Source organism: Aspergillus brasiliensis, assembly GCF_001889945.1.
Source record: "Aspergillus brasiliensis CBS 101740 unplaced genomic scaffold ASPBRscaffold_1, whole genome shotgun sequence".
Classification (NCBI taxonomy): Eukaryota; Fungi; Ascomycota; class Eurotiomycetes; order Eurotiales; family Aspergillaceae; genus Aspergillus; species Aspergillus brasiliensis.
The window spans coordinates 2,152,257-2,169,212 of NW_027137442.1; the positions used below are offsets into that span (position 1 = coordinate 2,152,257).

The window sequence follows — 16,956 nt, forward strand, 5'->3', positions numbered from 1 at the left end:
CTTAGTCTCTGCAGGAGAGCCCTTCAAAGCCAGTAATATCCTTCAAGCGCAAGCCTGACGTGGCCATAGCCGAGTAAGAAAATCACGACCGGAGCCCAACTTGCATTCGGCATGAATCATACTTGTGTCTTGCGGAGCAGGAAAATGAAAGGGTAGACGGTTTTGGCTTTCCGCTCGCCTGGATAATAAGGCCCGTGTGCCGGCAAGTGATCACTTATGCAGCTTAATGTGCACTCCGAACAGACCCAATCATAGGCTGACCTGCATATGCAAGTTTTGCTGTCGGTGACCCAACCTCAACTCTGAGCGTTTATCTGCGCGTTATTTCGGGCCCATCGATTGACATATGCCAGCTTTCATGAAGAATGAGCTCCTGTAGCCATGACGCCCCTTGCGTCGCTCGAGTGCTTCGTCGTCATTCCCGCTGGTGTCAATAAGAGACGCATCTTGAGTGCCACCACCCCTATTCCCCATGGCTGTCTCCAGAACTGGCTACTTTATTGTTCTCAGAGTATGTAGCACTTAGGTGACCTTCATCCAACCCCCAATATAGTAGACAGACCGGCTCTTAAGACCTCCATGGGTTGATTGTGACGTCTTCAATTGCATAGAAAGGTATCGAAACGACGGTGCGAAGAGGGCCTCCATAGACGCTCATAATTTCCAAGCCACCCGCCCAACCATGCTAATAGTCATCATAAACGACGAGGGGACGAGAGGGAATGGAGAAGATAAGATCTGCGGTGGGAAGCCTGGCACATGTATGTTTTCACTTCGTTTCTTTTAACAGTGAACTAAGGGAATTATATTACCCTTCTCATAACCTGGCCCCTTTTCTCCTTTCTCCTTCCCCCTCGTCGCCTTCCTCAAGGCCTATAACGTAGCCTCACATTATCTTGTCGAAGAATAGGAAAGACATAAAAAGTATACCGTTACTGTCGTTGTGCTCGTTTGGGAGTCGTAGGAAGGAAAGGTAAGCGGTTCATCAAATTGGTCATTTGTCGCTAGTGGTAGGTCCGTTCTTTATGGTTCGTCATCAGGGTATACCATCTGGCTTGGAGTTCGCCGGCGGGCTGTTGTTGCCGTCTGTCGCCACGGAATCTACCCCATCAGGGATATTAATCCCATCTTTTGGTGCGGAGCGAGCAAGAACTGCCCGAATTTCATCATGAGTTGCGCCCGACCGGATGACGTCGAGAATGCCGTCGATGGTGGCATGATCACTGTATCGTAGCGCCTCCAGGAGTTGTTCCACAAAGCCACGGTAATATTTCAGATCCTCCTGGGCACGCTTGGCCGCTACCTTGCGTCGCTTGTCGGCGAATTCATCGATCACACACTCCCGGTCGTGGAGGGCACATTCAGCGCACGGCGTCCCTGTTGTATCTGCACTACACTATGATACGGCCACCCGTGTCAGAACAGAAAGAGGCGGGAAGACAAGGGAACTCAGCGGAGGGCTAGGTGAACCATTGGGATGCATCGTGAAGAGAAAGACACACCGCTAGGGTGTACTAGACGAGCCAAGCTGGGGAGGGGGAGGGGGGTTTTCACCTTCGTTCGACGTCGTTTACATTCCCCGCAAGCCGTGGAAGCTCGCTTTATTTTCCCCTCCTCGGGCGCAGCGGCCGGGGTTGGAGGTTCTGGTATCCTCCTAGGGGCAATGGGACGGAAAGGTTTCCCAGACCCTTGTTGGGCCATGACTTAAGAGAAGGTGTGTCTGTATATGATGACGGATGGGGAGAAGAAGCAGCGACGGGAGAAATCAAGAGGCCCGTGGGAGGGGGCCAGCGAAGTGCCAGATAAGATCGCGGGTAGAAAGTTCTAGGAGCACTCGCCTCACTTGGAGGCGCATCTATGCCGGACGACCAGAAAGCCCCATGTTCAACGGACTAGCCAGGTCCTGCAGCGTTGTCGCACCAGCGTACCGCGGGCGGTCGAGGACGAGCGAAAGTGGGTGGGTTCGAAAAGCACCATCTGCACTCTCAAGGGGGGAAATCCCAAAAACTCAAAATTACGGCCCAATACAAGTAGGGGGGGAAAAATAGGATCGGTGTGTGTTGTGATTTATGACACATCGGGGCCTACGCAGGCCCACGGGCCGTCCCCAAAGCTGTGGCTCTTCTCCAGTCGTTCCAGGAACAGTAAACATTCGGGCAGTTATGGCCAAAAAGCCGGGTGCAAAAAGCGTGTGCCAGCCAAGGAGAACCCCAGGTGAAGAGGGAGATGTGCGAGTCAGGCCAAGGGGACGGACCAGTGCAAGGGAAATCCAGCTGGATGGCCGGACAACCGAGCTATCCACCAGGATGAAGAGAGGGTTTGCAATGGCTATGGGCTATCAGGGACAGCCCAGCCTTCGATTTTTGGACAGACCCAGCAGCGGTCAGACAGGAAACATTGGTGATTAGGCCCGTCTCAGTCATCAGCACGGCGGTGCGCAGCTAAAAGTGCCTAAAGGGCTCCATCCGTCCTTTTTCCCTGAGTAATATGGTTTCCACCACCAGTCTCTGGATCAGACTTCGTCCCTCTTTTCCGTTTCGAGCAGCTCTACCGGCGTTTCCCCTTTCCAATATTCCTCGGGTATCTGTAGAATCTAGTTTTGTTGAACCTTGCCTTTCCCTGTTTCTGCGGTAGGCGGTTGTCTGGATGAAATGGTTCCCTCACGCCCCCTTCATAGACGCTGGAAGAATCCTCTCGCAAGGGGCTTTTGGGATTGGAAAAATTACTGGAAAATGTGCGAGCATAACTTTGACCAAATTAACGGAGGACCATTGGTTGACTAAAGTAACGGCCGATACTCTGAACGAATTCGATGGCGGCCTGGTGCCGGATATTTTATCCGCCAAATTTGATAGGCCACGGGGAGACAAAGTCGACGGAACGAACAGAGGGCCCAGGACCTTTAGTCCGCTGGGTCGATGTCTTCGTCAACTGTCTGCTTCCAGAGGTTCTTAGCCACAGTGTGACCACCCACGCATGCGATGAGGAAACACACCAAGAGCGGGTTGTGCCCCGATTACTGGTTCTGCAAAGCTTAGGTGTGGATGCAATTCAATGCACCGGGTGAAGGCTGAGTGCCTGGTTGCCCCCCAACTTAGTCCCTTTCATACAACTGCAGGCCAGAATCTGGGGAGACTGGGGGAACCATAGAACACCGCAACGCTATCAAAGAGCTAGAACGTGATCCAGTACCGTTCACCCAACATCAGGGGGGAAGTGATTAGAATTGAGGACTGAAGTTAACTAACTGCCGGCCGTCGAGGAGGAGATCAGCTGTCATCGCAAGGCAGGCGCTCACGTGCCCGGGTGGCCCACCGCCGCTAGTCCCGGTCGGACTTGGCCGAGTTTGGGAAAGGGACGCCGGCGATAAAGTCAATCAAAGTCTAGATTCAACCAGAGGAAAGGGGACCGGGTTTCTTCAAATACATGCAGGAGAAGAAGAGTTGTTGTCGGTTATACTTCTCGATAGGTGTAAGCTCTAGCCTCTCTTCTTCACATCATGGCTGGCTTAATACGAGCTCACCCAAGCCAACGTCCTTCTCTCTCCCCCTCTTCTAGTACTACTTTACTTCCCCCCTCCCCCCGGTTCCAATTTACATACTGATTAGACTTTCAAACACCTCCAGGGCAATGTCTTTCAGCTACTTCTTAAAACTACGCAGCTCTCAATGTCCTTTGCGTGCCAATCATGTTGATAATCTAAACCTCTTCGAGATAACCGACGCGACTGCTCGGTAGAGAATCAACCCTATGGGGACGCCCTCGGATCTAGGTTGCTAGTGCAGTTTCACTAGTTCCCAATCCACACGAACGCCATCCACTAGCAGCGTAGGTAAGTGCGAACATCGTGTCGAGGAAGCTGATAACTGTGAAGATCCCGACAAAAGACTGCCTCCCTCAGTTGGCGGCCGAAGCTCGGTTCCGTGTGTTGGGGGCGCGAGCGTTGGAATGATCAACTACTGACAATCGTTGCTGTTGTAACCACGGCTCTCTCCCTCTTAACGCGGGCGATCAGGAGTATCAAGCCCTTGATAGGTTGGCATCTATGCCGTGGCTGTGGGGTCGTGTGATCGCACACAAAGTCGGTTCGGTACGCCACCCTGATGTCACGAACCAGCAATGTCTAGCGATGAACCTCTTGCAAATTACCGATCTATCGTCGTTGCTACGTGCATGCGTTCGCTTCAATGTCCACACTCCACAGTGATAGCAACATACCGACAGAACAATGTCGCATTGCCTGCGTGCGCCACCTCACTCCGGAGATAAATTCCTGCGCAAATCATTCGAAGTTCGCAATCCCCTTCAGCTAATCTATTGGCTCAACAGGCCTTCGAGCAGGCGATCCACACCGCCAAAACACCTTACGAACAATGTGCAGCCGAATTGGGATCCAACGAGCAAAATTGTCTGCTTATTTCAAAAACCCGAAAAGCAGGGGAATCCTAGTAGTGTATACACGAAATTGTAAAATAATGTAGAGGGCAAAGTATGACTCCAAGAAGGTAATAGGACTAGGCGGAGCAGACCTTCAGTAGATAGGTCTGCCCTCATCCCATTTGCGCAATTCTCCCGGGCTCTGCGCTGTCGTGGCCTCTCCAACGCTCTGCTCGGTAGGGACAGGGGAGAAATGCACCTTACCGCTCTCACGGCCTGTTGCAGTGTTGCTCTCGATCTCGCTGCGGACACTACCAATCCCACCGATCCACTCCCAGACGCGAGCAACATCCCCACCACGGCCTTCGCGAACTGAAGCGCGAACGTTCGCATTGCCCTCCACTACACTGCGAACGCGCTTCCACAGTGCTTCGCGCCGACTGCCACGCAGCTCCGAACGGAGTACGTCATCGCGCAACTGGCCAATCGGAATGTATGGCTCGCGAGCAGCACCCCGAGCATGAAGGGCAGCCTGCGTCGCCAAGCGGTCGAGTGTCGTAGCGACTAATTCTGGAACCCGGGCCATATCAGAACGACGAGCCCGGACTCTTGAGCGTGCGTAAAGTAAGACACAAGCGCAGAGGGCTAAAACCGAAAGAGGGAATCGATACGCGACGAGAGAGAGTCGGATGTTGCGGCGGAAGGCGCATGTGAGAGGGAGACGGCTGACGGAGGTCGAGGTGAGGGTGAGGACAGAGGATGGTCTGTAATCATGTTGTCGCCTCTGTTAGTTCCGGTGAATACACGTCAGAATCTGATTCCTTCGGTGCCATCATAGGGTCCGCGCAGGTGTGGTAGAACCTCCAGATTAGGAAAGTTGATCAACTTACTGCTTCATTCTGGTCACAACCTCCTCCCTTCCAATCACTTCGCCCAGAGCTCCCTTCCAAAGGTCATCAAACTCAGTGTCACTCATGCCTTTCCGACGCTGTCTCCCCACTTCCTGCTTCAAATCGGACTCGCTGATCTCTGCACCAACCGTGCCTTCCTCATCTTGAGCCAGCTCTCCACACTCCCACTTCGCCCTCCGATCACGCAATGCTTCCAAAGCTTTATCGGCAACAGCCTTCACGCGACGCGCTTTCTCGCTGTCCGGCTCACAGGTAGGGGGCAGCGGAACCAGGCCTCCGAGAGACAGCGGATGCGCCTTAAGTAGGAAGTCATGTTCACAGCGGGCTTCAAAGTTGGGGTAGCAGAATGCATGCGGAGGACACGGTTCACATTGAGGTTCAAGGACATTGGCCCATTCGGGGACCCTGGTTTCGGCCAAGGACCAAGTGGGTTTGCCAATGCCACAGAATCCGATCTCAATCTTCTCCTTACGCCACCAAGCACCGAAACTAGCGAACAACAGGACGAGAATAACCCAAGGCGCAGCTCGGCTTGCAGTTCCTTGTTTTTGTGGCCGTCGACTTGGGGCACTGTACATCAAGTCCGCATGCTCTCTCTCGAGCGCCAACTGCTCCTCTGGCGTAAATTCCTCGCCCACACTAAAATCACTGTCCTCCTCGTACTTGATCGGATCATAATTCTGTGGTGGAGTTCTCGAATTCGAGATGGGGAACTCAAATGGTGACCGCTTTGATGGAGTAGCACTATGCTGGTCGTGCAGATCCGCCGGCGTGACAGATTTTCTTGACCGCAGACCGCTACTCAAGGCTGGTGAGTCAAGAGAGAATCGCGAACTGCTCTTTCTTTCCGACTTATGACTCGACGGCCTCGGGCTCTTGTATTCCCAACGGGCTGGCGATCCACTCTGAAAGGGATTATCATCGGTGAAAACGCTGTCCTCCTTCGGTTCAAGTTTGATGGCAGAAACGGGAGGTTCGGGGTTCACGGATGGTGTCATCTCACTGCGTCTGGATTTCCTGGTAGTAGACTTCTGTGGTGTCATCGTGCCAGTTGCCACGGGTGTTGCCAACATATCTTCCTGCGGCTCCGTGTCTGATGTGCGGTATCTTCTCGATTGCGACCTGGGAATAGATTTCCTCGAGCTCGCTGACGGAGTAGCTGTAGCGTTTCTTTCCTCGGTGTCCGCTGTCGATGCTCTAACACTTGCTCTTGAACGCCCCCTTCTTCCAGTAGCTGTAGATACTGTGGATGGTGTGGGCGGGGGTGGCATCGAGTCTCTCGCCGGAACTTCGCGCTGGGCATCATAGTCGCTAACCACTGACGTCGCGCGACTTCCCATGTCTGTAATACCCTCGCTGGTTCTCCTGACTCTGTCGCGCTCTCTTAGCAGCTTTCGGGCCTGGGGCAAAACTTCCGCCTCCAGAATGCCGATAAGTTGAGCCTTTTTGGCCGAAGCAGGGTAGGGAACATCATGGTTGACAAGGATCGATCGCAGACGCGGTACAGTGAGGGAATTGAGATCAAAATCCGGAGCGAGATACTCCAGAGCGTCCGCCATGGTGAAAGCGATTCGCGTAGCTTGTCAACGCCACGAAAACCGATTTAAAAAAGGGAAAGGCGGATGGGGTTTTCGGCGGAGAGGGAAAAATGGAACGGAAAGATGGGAAGGAAAGATCTTCCTCGTCTCCGCTCTTTTGGTGAGAACCTTGATTATTGTGCAGCCCCCAGCTCGTCAATGACGGAAGTAGCCGTTAATCGTTGGTCTCCAGGGCAACCAAGCGGGGCCGTGGCAAGAGAAGCCAACTGGCCGATTGAGAGTAACAAAGAGCACCCAATTCGATATCTCAAAGCAATCAAGAATCCAGAATGATAAAGATCGATTCGTGCCTGACGCGTAGAGATGAGAAAAAGGGGAGAGAAGAGTAGTGGCCGAACTGGAGGACGGATACGACAAGTTGAGCAAGCTTGGCCTTGGCCCCCGTCATGCAAACAAATCATAACAAACGGTGGCATCACGTGAGCGGGAGACCACGCGCCTGAGGCCTCCGCCGTGGCGCATGCCTCCAGACAGTAGCTTCGGAGCACTGAGATAGCTTTACGTAGCGACATGCTTTATACTCGATAGTGCAATCCAATTAACTAGTCTAAATGCTCCTAGGATACTGTCAATGTCGAATAGATTAATGAATATATTATGCCAGACGTCGCAACCCGTTGTCTGGATGCCTTGTACAAAAGGCACAATGTTACGAACCTCTACACTTAGCCTGTACATTTACCAAGTAGCTCAGAGGTGAAATGAGAATTCGCTTTTACATTTCCATTAGATGCACGGTAACCAAGAAGTTGGGGAAGAAAGATACCACCAAGAGGGAGAGAAAAGGGCAAGAAAGACGAACCCCACCCTTCCATGGCTCCAACCTATGCTGTGAATTCGACACTTCCCACCAACCCAAGAGACGCCGCTCTGCAGTAAGATAAGATGAAGCTAAAAGTAAGAGAAAGCAATAAATACAACGGAGTTGTGGAAAATGTAACCCTTCGCCGGGGATATATTTCGAGTGGATTTCAAGGACGAGGTCCGCCAGGGTTAAACTCGTCAGATGGCGGTCCCATATGAAGATAGGACGACGAGGCAGAGTCATAATTGCTCTCCCCATTGCTATACTGGGGGTCGGTGTATGTATAGCTAGTTGCAGTGCCAGCACTGGCATCGATTTGCTCCTTTAGAGCTCGGTATTCTGCGAGCTGAGCCTGTAGTTGTTGCATCACGTCTGTAATCGGTACAGCGTGATCATTGAGCTGGTCGCCTGGCCGGAAGGGCCGCATCATGTTTCGAATGGAGAGTGTAGTGATGCAAACCTGCGGGATGTCAACACACCTTGCATATAGCTGGTATATCAGAAAATTCCATAGCACTTACCTCGATGCGAGTTACCTGCTGCTCGACTAGGCTTATCACAGTCGAGTCTGCAAGCTCACCACCATGGTTTTTCACCACATTGAACAGGGCTACATTCGGCTCCTTCAGTCGAGCTTCACCCGGGTACTCCAATGCAGCACAAAGCCTCTCCAGACGAAGAGTGATCTCCCACAAGCGCCAAATCAAATCCGTCTGGATCTCCAGTTGAGAATGCTTGCTGATGGTGGTTGGGGCAAGCTCATTGCTCGCGTCCTTGTCCAATGTCGTCAATCGTCCCGACAAGCCATGCGGGTAGATGAGGTAGAGTGGCTCTGGGTTTTCTAGTCCCTTTAGTTTGCGCTCACCCTGGTCCTTGATCACGAATCCCTGGCTGTTGAGTTGCTGCAGCTCCCGGCGAATATTGTGCCCAAGAGTATCGAACGCGTAGCTTTCTTCTGAACCAGTCGACGCAGCCCGCTCGCTATCAGCAAATATCTCCAAGTTGCGCTGTATGTCACTCATGAAGTCCGACGAGACAAAAATTTGGCCACCATCAGCGACCGCAGAGATTCGTGACGCGCGGTTTACCATTGGCCCAAAATAGTCCATACGGTTGGTGACAGGGTCTTTCTCACAGACAGGTTCGCCCCAGTGCGAGCCCATCCGGACGGACAAACCCCTGAAGATGACGTTGTTTTCCGTATCATAGACCACCTGGCATTGCGGCTGCTCAAGGATTTCTGTCGGCCATTCGGCGTCTAGAAGCTGAGTCTGGCAATTGAAACACCACAGCAAAGCAGCAGTGGTTGTGGAGAAAGCGACCATGAATGCGTCACCTTCAGTCTTCACTTCATATCCACCTATGATACCCAGCTGTCGACGAAGGATGTCATTATGGATCTGGATGGCCGAACGCATCGCATCCGGACAGGTCTCCCAAAGACTAGTCGATTTCTTGATGTCAGTGAAGATGATTGCCAGTTCACCAACAGGTGCATCAACGTAGTTGAATCGAGCGAGCCTAGAATCGCCAGGCGCATCACGCGGCTTCTTGGTGCGCTTGGTACTTGGAATGATCTGTTCCTCAGGGGGGCCAACCATTGAAAGACTTGGCCGTGTTCTGATCTTCTCCCGTCTCTTCAGATCGCCTACACCGAGGATCATCACCATTAACTTGTTGGTCGCACCAAAAGATATGGCGAGGTCTCTGATCTTCTGGGCTGCAATCATGAGATCCCTCCGTTCAGCCCTGGTCACATCGACTACCAAATCTGGTGTCACATAGTCCCATAATTCTCTAGACGCCAGAATGACCATCTCATCCTGCTCGGTCAAATTTACGTGCATGGTGTGAGGAGCTGCGATGACAGCGGGCATCATTGGGAAGTGTCCAAAAGACCTTGACACAGTGAGGACGTCGTTCAATTTACCGGTGCGGGAAACGAATCCTCCGGCGTCGCGGATTCTTGCTCGTTCATGTGTCTCGGCAGGATCATGGTTCTGGGTCAGGTGTCTCAGGGAGCCGTCTGCCTTGACAAGAATCGCTTGGGCATCGCCAACATTCGCGACATAAAGATCCATGTTATTGAGGTACATGACGGTCGCAACGCCGCCAAGATCAATGTCGTCTTTGTTTAGCCGAACTCGTCTCTGATCAGTCGAATCTTCCTGATACTGCCGGACATCCTGATCCAGAGATTTATAGCAAGCAAAAGCCATGTTCTTATTGAGAGTCAAGAACGCCCGCCGAAGCGCATCCAGCGGTGTCTCGTGCTGCTCAGGGCGCATTTTTTTCAACTCAGAGGAGAAAGTGTGTATGAAGTTCTCGTGAAGGAACTTGGCAATCCTTGAACCTCCGCTGGATTGGGACTGCCCATCAAACATACCCACAACCGTTTCCACCTTGTCCGGCTTTAGACGAGGCACGATCATATCAAAGATGGACAGATGCTCGCTTTTTCCGAGGAAGTCGGCCATCCCGTATGCGAGTGAGCCCGCAAGTGAAGCAGACGTCCTGACCCGACGATCTTCGTTTTCCTCAGGAATCGTGGTGATTGTGAGAGTGACATCCATCAATCCTAGAACGCGCAAATGGGTGAGGGAAGTGAAATCTGTGAGGTTTGTCTGATGCTTTGGCTGTTGCTGTTGGTTCGACAGTGATGAGCCAGGAGGCTTGATCTCGAGTCGTTTGTTACCCGAAAAGTTGAGGTATTTCAGGTTTCGATTCCAGTTCCAGTTCCAGTCATAGGGCCAGTTTGAGACATTGTACTTGAGAGAGTTGCTGCCCACATCTAGAATTGAAAGTTTGCTGACCTTACAAAGCTCTGCGGGAAGCACCTGGAAGCGATTCGCGTTGATGTGGAGAACCCTGAGGCAGCTACCTTCCTCAAGATCATCGGAAGGAAGAGATGTGAGTTCATTGCCAGAGATGTACAATTCGGTCAGCAGTGGCCAACGCCTTAGCAATCCCTGCGGAAGTTCGGTCAATTCATTATAAGAGAGGTTAACAATGCGCAACTCCGGGATTAGCGAAAGTTCGCGGAATATGTCGTCTTCCAAGCGATTGTCAGCCAGGTAAAGGTTGCGAAGTGAGCCGCCGAATGTCGTCGCCACATGCTGAGAGAAGTTGGAGTCCTTGCGGGAAGACGGACTCCCGTCGGTCAGCGACCGAGATGCAGCAGACACTTTCCTGCCTTGGCCGAGGGAGGATGCAACAGAGGGCTTCCGGTAAGTCCCGCCGTTCGGGGAGCTTCCAGTGCTAAGTATCCCGCCCGACGTTTGGCTTGGTCGTCGAGCTTCTTGCTCCTCCAAAGCGCCTAGCTCCTCGTAGCTAGGTGTTGACGATACGCCGGGTGTTGCGGCGGGGGTGCCGATCGGTTCGCTGGGAACTTGAGGCTGCGGACTTCCATGCTTGGGGAAACTTTCAAGGACGTTGGAGGAAACGTTCAGAGTTTCGAGCCTCAGACAATGCCAAATCTCGGGTGGCAGCTTTCTCAGATTGCATTCCCTCAAGTTGAGATACTTGAGCTCTGTCAGGCAGCCGATCGTGGCAGGAAGAGCAGCGAGGGGATTTTTGATCATGCTGAAGTGCTCGAGCTTGCGCAACCTGCCAATGTGAGGTGACATTGACACAAAGTGATTCTTGTCCAAGATGACCTTTGTTAGATTAGGCACATTTTCGAAGAAAGTGTCACGCAACTGAACAAGCTTCGCAGAGGCGATATTGAGAGACGTCAATGTGGGCATAGGTGCGTCAATTTCAAACTGGGTCATAGGACAATGGTCAAGTGCCAAAGTCCTGAGCCTTGGGAACGATCCTTTGAACTTCGATATGGCATTGTGGCCAATGGCTACTTGCTCAAGGCGAGGGAGAACACACAGAGTGTCAATATTCGTGATTTCATTGAACCTAGCGTCAATTTCTTTCAAGTTGACGAGATCCCTGAAGGTATCGTCGAGAGCACCCCTGACTATGTTGTTCGTCATCCAAATCCGCTCGAGTGTTGCGAGCTTGCCGATTTGTGGCAACTCCGAGATATTGTTGAAACTAATGTCCAGGTCGACTAAGCTCTTCAGGCCGCACAGGAGGTCAGGGAAAACCTTGAAATTGTTTGACGATATGTTGAGGCTTCGTAGATACTGGAAGTTACCGAAGTAATTAGGCAACTTAGTGAGCCTATTGTTAGCCATTTTTATGCTGACAAGTCCGTGCAACCTATCAAGGTTCGCATGGGTCAGATCCTCCAAGAAGTTATTAGAAACGTCCAGATATGTCAGCCGACTCGCAAGTCCAAAACTTGCAGGAAGCCGGAGAGCCTCATTCCCAATGAACTTGATTTCGCGCAGGTTAATGCATCCCTGAATGAAGTCCTTTGGTACGTCCAGAGCCAGGTTCTTCGACAGGTTTAGCGATATGATCTCAGGGGCCTTTTTGTAAAGACCAATTGGTATTGTGACAAGGCTCCGATTCGACAAATCCACATGGCTGAATTTCTGTTGAGCTTTGCCAAGGGGATCATTGCCATCAATGATGTAGCCAGTGATCCTAGCCGGTAGGAACGTGAAACGCAAAATGTAACTGTGATCTTCCCGGCCGACCTCCTCGATACGGTCTTTCTCGGTATAGCCCACTTGTTCGAGCATTCGTCTCTGCATGAGTATGGGCATCTCGGTCTGATCAAGTTGTCTCGAAAGGTCATTCTTTTGCATGACTAGTTCGTAATTACTGATATGCTCGGTGAGGAAAGACTTTCGGCTGAGCCCATGCACCAGGTCTGCAACGGTGGCGTATAACCCACCCGAGAGCGTAGCGAATGTAGCATCGGGACGGAAGATGCGTATGTACCAATTCGGTCCTTCCGGCTCGGTAATTGTTGGACCAGGTTCAGAGGTGTCCTGGGGCAGTATCGTAGACGGCTCATTCTGCTTTTTCACATGCCAACTTTCCGGGGCGTCCCAATTGCCTGCGGGCACCGCATCACGCCGTCTTGTTTCCTCGGACCGGATGGAGGCACCATCGAACATCTTGCTTTTTGCGTTCGGTGATGGTGGGTTTACAATGCCTTCCATGTGAGTAAGGTCTGTATCGAGTTCCCACACGTTGGATCTGTCAGGTTGTCTGATATCCTTTGCGGGAGGAACCTCATTGCCATGACCTCGACGACCTCTTAATTTCGCAGAACTGATGGCTAAGCCTTTACCGTCTTTTTTGCGCTCATTATCTCCCGAATCGGCCAAGCGAGAGGAAGTTCCGCTCTCAATGCTGCCCTGTCGTCCACGCCTGGCTGGCGAAGCTTCACGCCGAGACAACTTTGAAGCGGCAGCCTTAGTGGTCTCCTGTACTGCCTTTGACCCGGTAATGTTCTTCAAATGACCGTGTTTCGGACGGCGTATTTTGTCGAGGAAAGACCGCTTACTCGTTTGTGCCCCAGGCGAATTTTGACCCTGTTCTCTGGAGTAGGCACTTTGAACGCTCGGAGTTGGGCTGGTCGAACGACCAACAAGTGTCGTAGTCGAAGTCATCGGAGTTGGGTAATTTAGGCTGCCTTCTCTAGACGGGCGAAGACCTAGAGACAAGTCATCCCGTCCCGTCGCCGGGCGATTAGAATAGCCTGCTAAATCACCAGCGGCTGTCGGCTTCTCTTCCTTGCTTCGCGAATGGCGGTGGCCGCTGAAATGCCGCCGAGATTGGTCTCTCTGGGACACCGACCCCCGTTGGCCCTCAGCCGTCGTTGTGGGTGCTTCTCGGACCGGGGCTTCGCCATACTGGGGTATGTCCTAAAATAGATTCAACATCAGTCTCCTCCTTCTCAAACCTACTCCCCAGTCACGTGATATTCAACAAGCAGACGATGACTTGCTGCTGACTGAAACTGAAGTGAAGCATACTAGGCGTTGAAACTTACATTGAAACTTTGATATAACCAGGGGGTAATTTCGCTCGAAGGAAGAGGGGTATGAGGTCTCGCTTGATTCGGAGCCGGTGAAGTTCCTGGGTTTCGTGAGCCATCAGAATTGGCTCTCTCGCGTGCTCGGAATTGGTCGAGAGAGGAAGGCTTTGTGGTCGAATTTTGAGTGATATTGTCCGAGTCGTGCCTGGGATCCCCATTTCCAACATATTCATCGCCGAAAAACCCTTGCAGCTTCTTTTTGAAAAGCGCGCCAGCACTAGACTTGGAACCTTGGCTACTGACAGTCATGGCGCTGGCAACAGAAGGCCTTCGATGATCGCCATTGTAGTCTAATTCTAGAGGTTCGCTTGCGTATGTCTGGGCCGTTCCCGGACGAAATAAGTTGGATGCAGGAGACGCCTCCTGCTCGGAATAGTCATTAAAGAAGGTTGACGGGCCATCATTAGGTGCCATGGTGGGAGAAGAAGCGAAAGAGGGTTCTGTATCCTGCTGGGAATTGTCCGGCGGATTCAGATTTAGTTGTGGCGGCCGATTGTTCGAGTTCGCTGTTGGTGAAGTGCCGGGATCCTCAGGCCCCAGCAAATTCAGGGCCTTTCTGTGGCTGCCAAATTGAGGAGGTTTACGTTGATCTTTTGGGGCGAAATCTGAGCCCCAAGAAAAGATGGAAGAATAGAGATCATTTGGGTCTTTGATTGTTGGCGATGTGCAAGTCTGTGGATCTGGCCTGGTAGTGAGTCAGTAAACTATCAACAGAAATAGAAGTCATTGTGAGCCATTCGCCTCCTGTCTCTTTCGAACATCCGATCAGATAGCACGCTTGCAGTGACTGGGCGGCAACATGATCTAGGAACGGAATGACAGCATTCACCAAGACGTAAGTGAAAGTAGGAGATCCAGACGACATGACGACAAACACAGTAGAGCGTGTCTAGGAGAAAATTCCGAAGACATGCCAGCACTGTACATGGCAAAGGTAGCCGGTGTTCACATTGTTTCCGCAACAGCTATAACCTATGCATCACCAACGCCAGCCCCATGACAGCTACATCTGCAACCTCCGACCAGAAGCGGTATAAGGGGAAAGGAAGAGCGTGCAGGGAAGTTTCGCCTACCTATCCGTGTCTCTGAACCCCGATAGTGGAGAAACACTGCGCGCATTCGAAGGTTCATGATTATGCTGAGAGCGCTGGCTTCGACCTTCTCTAACAGTCTCTTGCGACAACCAGCTGTGCGCCCCTGAGCTCTCCGAGCTGCGTCGCCCCCCGGATTGGTCACTGTTTCGATGCGACATGCTTCTGACTTATGACCAGTTTGTGCGGGGAGGGGGCGTGGCGAGAAAACGACCGCCTGTCACCAGAAGCGGTTGCCGAAGAGGGAAATAGGGGGAGGGAGGGATAGCATGAATGAGGTTGAAATCGAATTTAGGGTGACAAAACGTTGAAGGGATTATAAGCTCGTGAAGGTGTCGTGCGATAAACTGCTGGAAGATCCGATCGGAAGGCTGATCTCGAATAGCGTGGGGATATAGATACTGTGTGGTCGGTATAGGCAAAGATTATATAAACTCTAAAAAGTAACCAGAACGGCCTCAGCGAAGATGCACCACCGGAAAGGGAAGGCTTGCCACAGGTAGTTATCACAGTACGAACAGTATACGATCGTGGCACGGAGTTTAGCGTCGGGCGCGACGGTGTCAAGACGTGCTTCATGTTCTGGAGGGTGAGCGGCAGCGGTCAGGAAACGCCATCGCACATTCTGGGACGAGGACAGCCAGGCCTGCGACAGGCTCAAGAATGACGGCAGGTGGGGTGGTAAGGGAGAAAAGGGGGTGGGACGGGGAGAGGAACAGGAGAGTTTGGGGGAATTAAGAAAGATGGGAAGAAGAGGGGGAGGAGAAGAGAACTGGGAGACGAAGTCAGAGGACCACCAGCATGAACAGGAAAGGTGAGGTTCGCGTGGATGGAGTTTGGGTGGTGGTAAGTTGGTGGTGGTGGTGACGGTCGGCGGGAGGAGTGAACCTGCGCAGAGTCGGAAAGGCGTTGAGGCTCTGACCACGAGCACCCGCTAAACCGGACCGAGCAGCAGTAGCAGCAGTAGCAGCAGCTCCCTCTTTTGGACTTTTGGGGGGAGGGGGAAAGGTTCAGACTCTGGTGGACCGCTGCTCGGAAGCTACTGTAAGCTCCCTCCCAAGAAAGTCCCCAACTGGTTTGACCAGTGGGCATGATGTCAAGATCCGACTGGTCTATTCCTCTGTCGCTCCGAAAGGGTCGTACCGATTGGGGCAAAGTCCCGATACCTAGAGGCTTGAAGTTTGGCATTTCCGGCACGAGAAATCTTATTATTAAGATTTAATCCGCCAGCTCAGATTCACTTTGCGAACCATTTAGGTAGCTTTCAAGGGTCGTTTCCGGGGCATGCATGGTCCGTGAGGATGTCCGTGCTTTAACAGGATACATACACTACGGCAGATAATCACAGCTAGTTAGCTTGCAATAAAGCTACCTAGCACACAACACCTCTCTGAATGCCGGGATCCCCGGGAGACATCCCAGGGCTCTTGGCCGGCGGATTTTAGTCAACTCAATATTTGACGGTTAAAGCGGCAATGGTTGAATGGCTGAGAATCCGAGCAGCTGATGATACCTCATTAGTTTCAGCTGTCTATCACCAGCGAACGGAGTATCTATGGTCAACACTACTGAACCTGCCTACCAATCAAGTCCAATGTTATCCCAATCCTGAGCAGGGACTCATGCACATGAGCGATTGTGGCGTTCCGTTGATCGTCAAATCATCGCACTCTTGGTAACTAAGGAGTCTATTGGCTTCGAGGTTGGGGCTTCCTATCCATTTGGGGTCTGAACTTTCCAGGTCACTGTGTTGAACAGATCGCATAGAGATATCTACTTTAAGACACATACATATAGTAGTATAGAGACATGTTGGACCCAAATAGTACTGGCCTGGTGGCCCATGCTCTTGAGGGATATTACTCCGAATAAGCAGCAAGACTTTCGTCCTTGAACCCCCACTGGCTCAACCCCACACCGTCACTGAACTTTTCTTTTGCGCCCGTCCTTCCCCTTGAGGAATCCCGGATAGCTCTGTTATGTACGACCTGGTTATGATTCCGGACCCCTTTTGAAAGAAAGGGGTCTTTGATTGCCACGGGGGTTTCACTATGGTTACAAGAGAAATTTGTGTGCAACCAAGGACTCTCTGAAACATACCTTCTTGTTTCAAATACATTTTTCTCCTACTACTACTAGACTATCCCTTCAACCATTGTGTTGTACAAGGGGGAGAGAATTGGGAGTGATGCTAAGAACTGAGGTACGTAGAAGAGTCAGAGGA

General features: G+C 51.9%; 4 protein-coding genes across 4 annotated transcripts; 1 reads left to right on the top strand and 3 right to left on the bottom strand.

Moving 5' to 3' along the window:
- Positions 1 to 1,036: 1,036 nt before the first annotated feature.
- Positions 1,037 to 1,701, bottom strand: ASPBRDRAFT_166501 (uncharacterized protein; the record flags this gene model as incomplete). The annotated part of the gene is made up of 2 exons (XM_067619588.1): positions 1,037 to 1,386; positions 1,575 to 1,701. The coding sequence occupies 2 exons, from the start codon at positions 1,699 to 1,701 to the stop codon at positions 1,037 to 1,039; spliced, it is 477 nt and encodes a 158-aa protein (XP_067484806.1).
- Positions 1,702 to 1,885: 184 nt separating this feature from the next.
- ASPBRDRAFT_240847 (uncharacterized protein) lies at positions 1,886 to 2,669 on the top strand. Its single transcript, XM_067622039.1, has 2 exons — positions 1,886 to 2,447; positions 2,565 to 2,669. The coding sequence occupies exon 1, from the start codon at positions 2,070 to 2,072 to the stop codon at positions 2,406 to 2,408; it is 339 nt and encodes a 112-aa protein (XP_067484807.1). The 5' UTR covers positions 1,886 to 2,069; the 3' UTR covers positions 2,409 to 2,447; positions 2,565 to 2,669.
- Positions 2,670 to 4,531: 1,862 nt separating this feature from the next.
- On the bottom strand, positions 4,532 to 6,847 carry ASPBRDRAFT_190856 (putative sister chromatid separation protein (Src1); the record flags this gene model as incomplete). The annotated part of the gene is made up of 2 exons (XM_067620298.1): positions 4,532 to 5,141; positions 5,268 to 6,847. The coding sequence occupies 2 exons, from the start codon at positions 6,845 to 6,847 to the stop codon at positions 4,532 to 4,534; spliced, it is 2,190 nt and encodes a 729-aa protein (XP_067484808.1).
- An 863-nt stretch (positions 6,848 to 7,710) lies between these two features.
- acyA (adenylate cyclase acyA) lies at positions 7,711 to 14,978 on the bottom strand. The gene is made up of 4 exons (XM_067622040.1): positions 14,471 to 14,978; positions 13,597 to 14,326; positions 8,213 to 13,468; positions 7,711 to 8,151 (listed from the first exon to the last, which is right to left on the bottom strand). Exons 1-4 carry the CDS (start codon positions 14,566 to 14,568, stop codon positions 7,858 to 7,860), a joined length of 6,378 nt encoding a protein of 2,125 aa, XP_067484809.1. The 5' UTR covers positions 14,569 to 14,978; the 3' UTR covers positions 7,711 to 7,857.
- Positions 14,979 to 16,956: the final 1,978 nt, after the last annotated feature.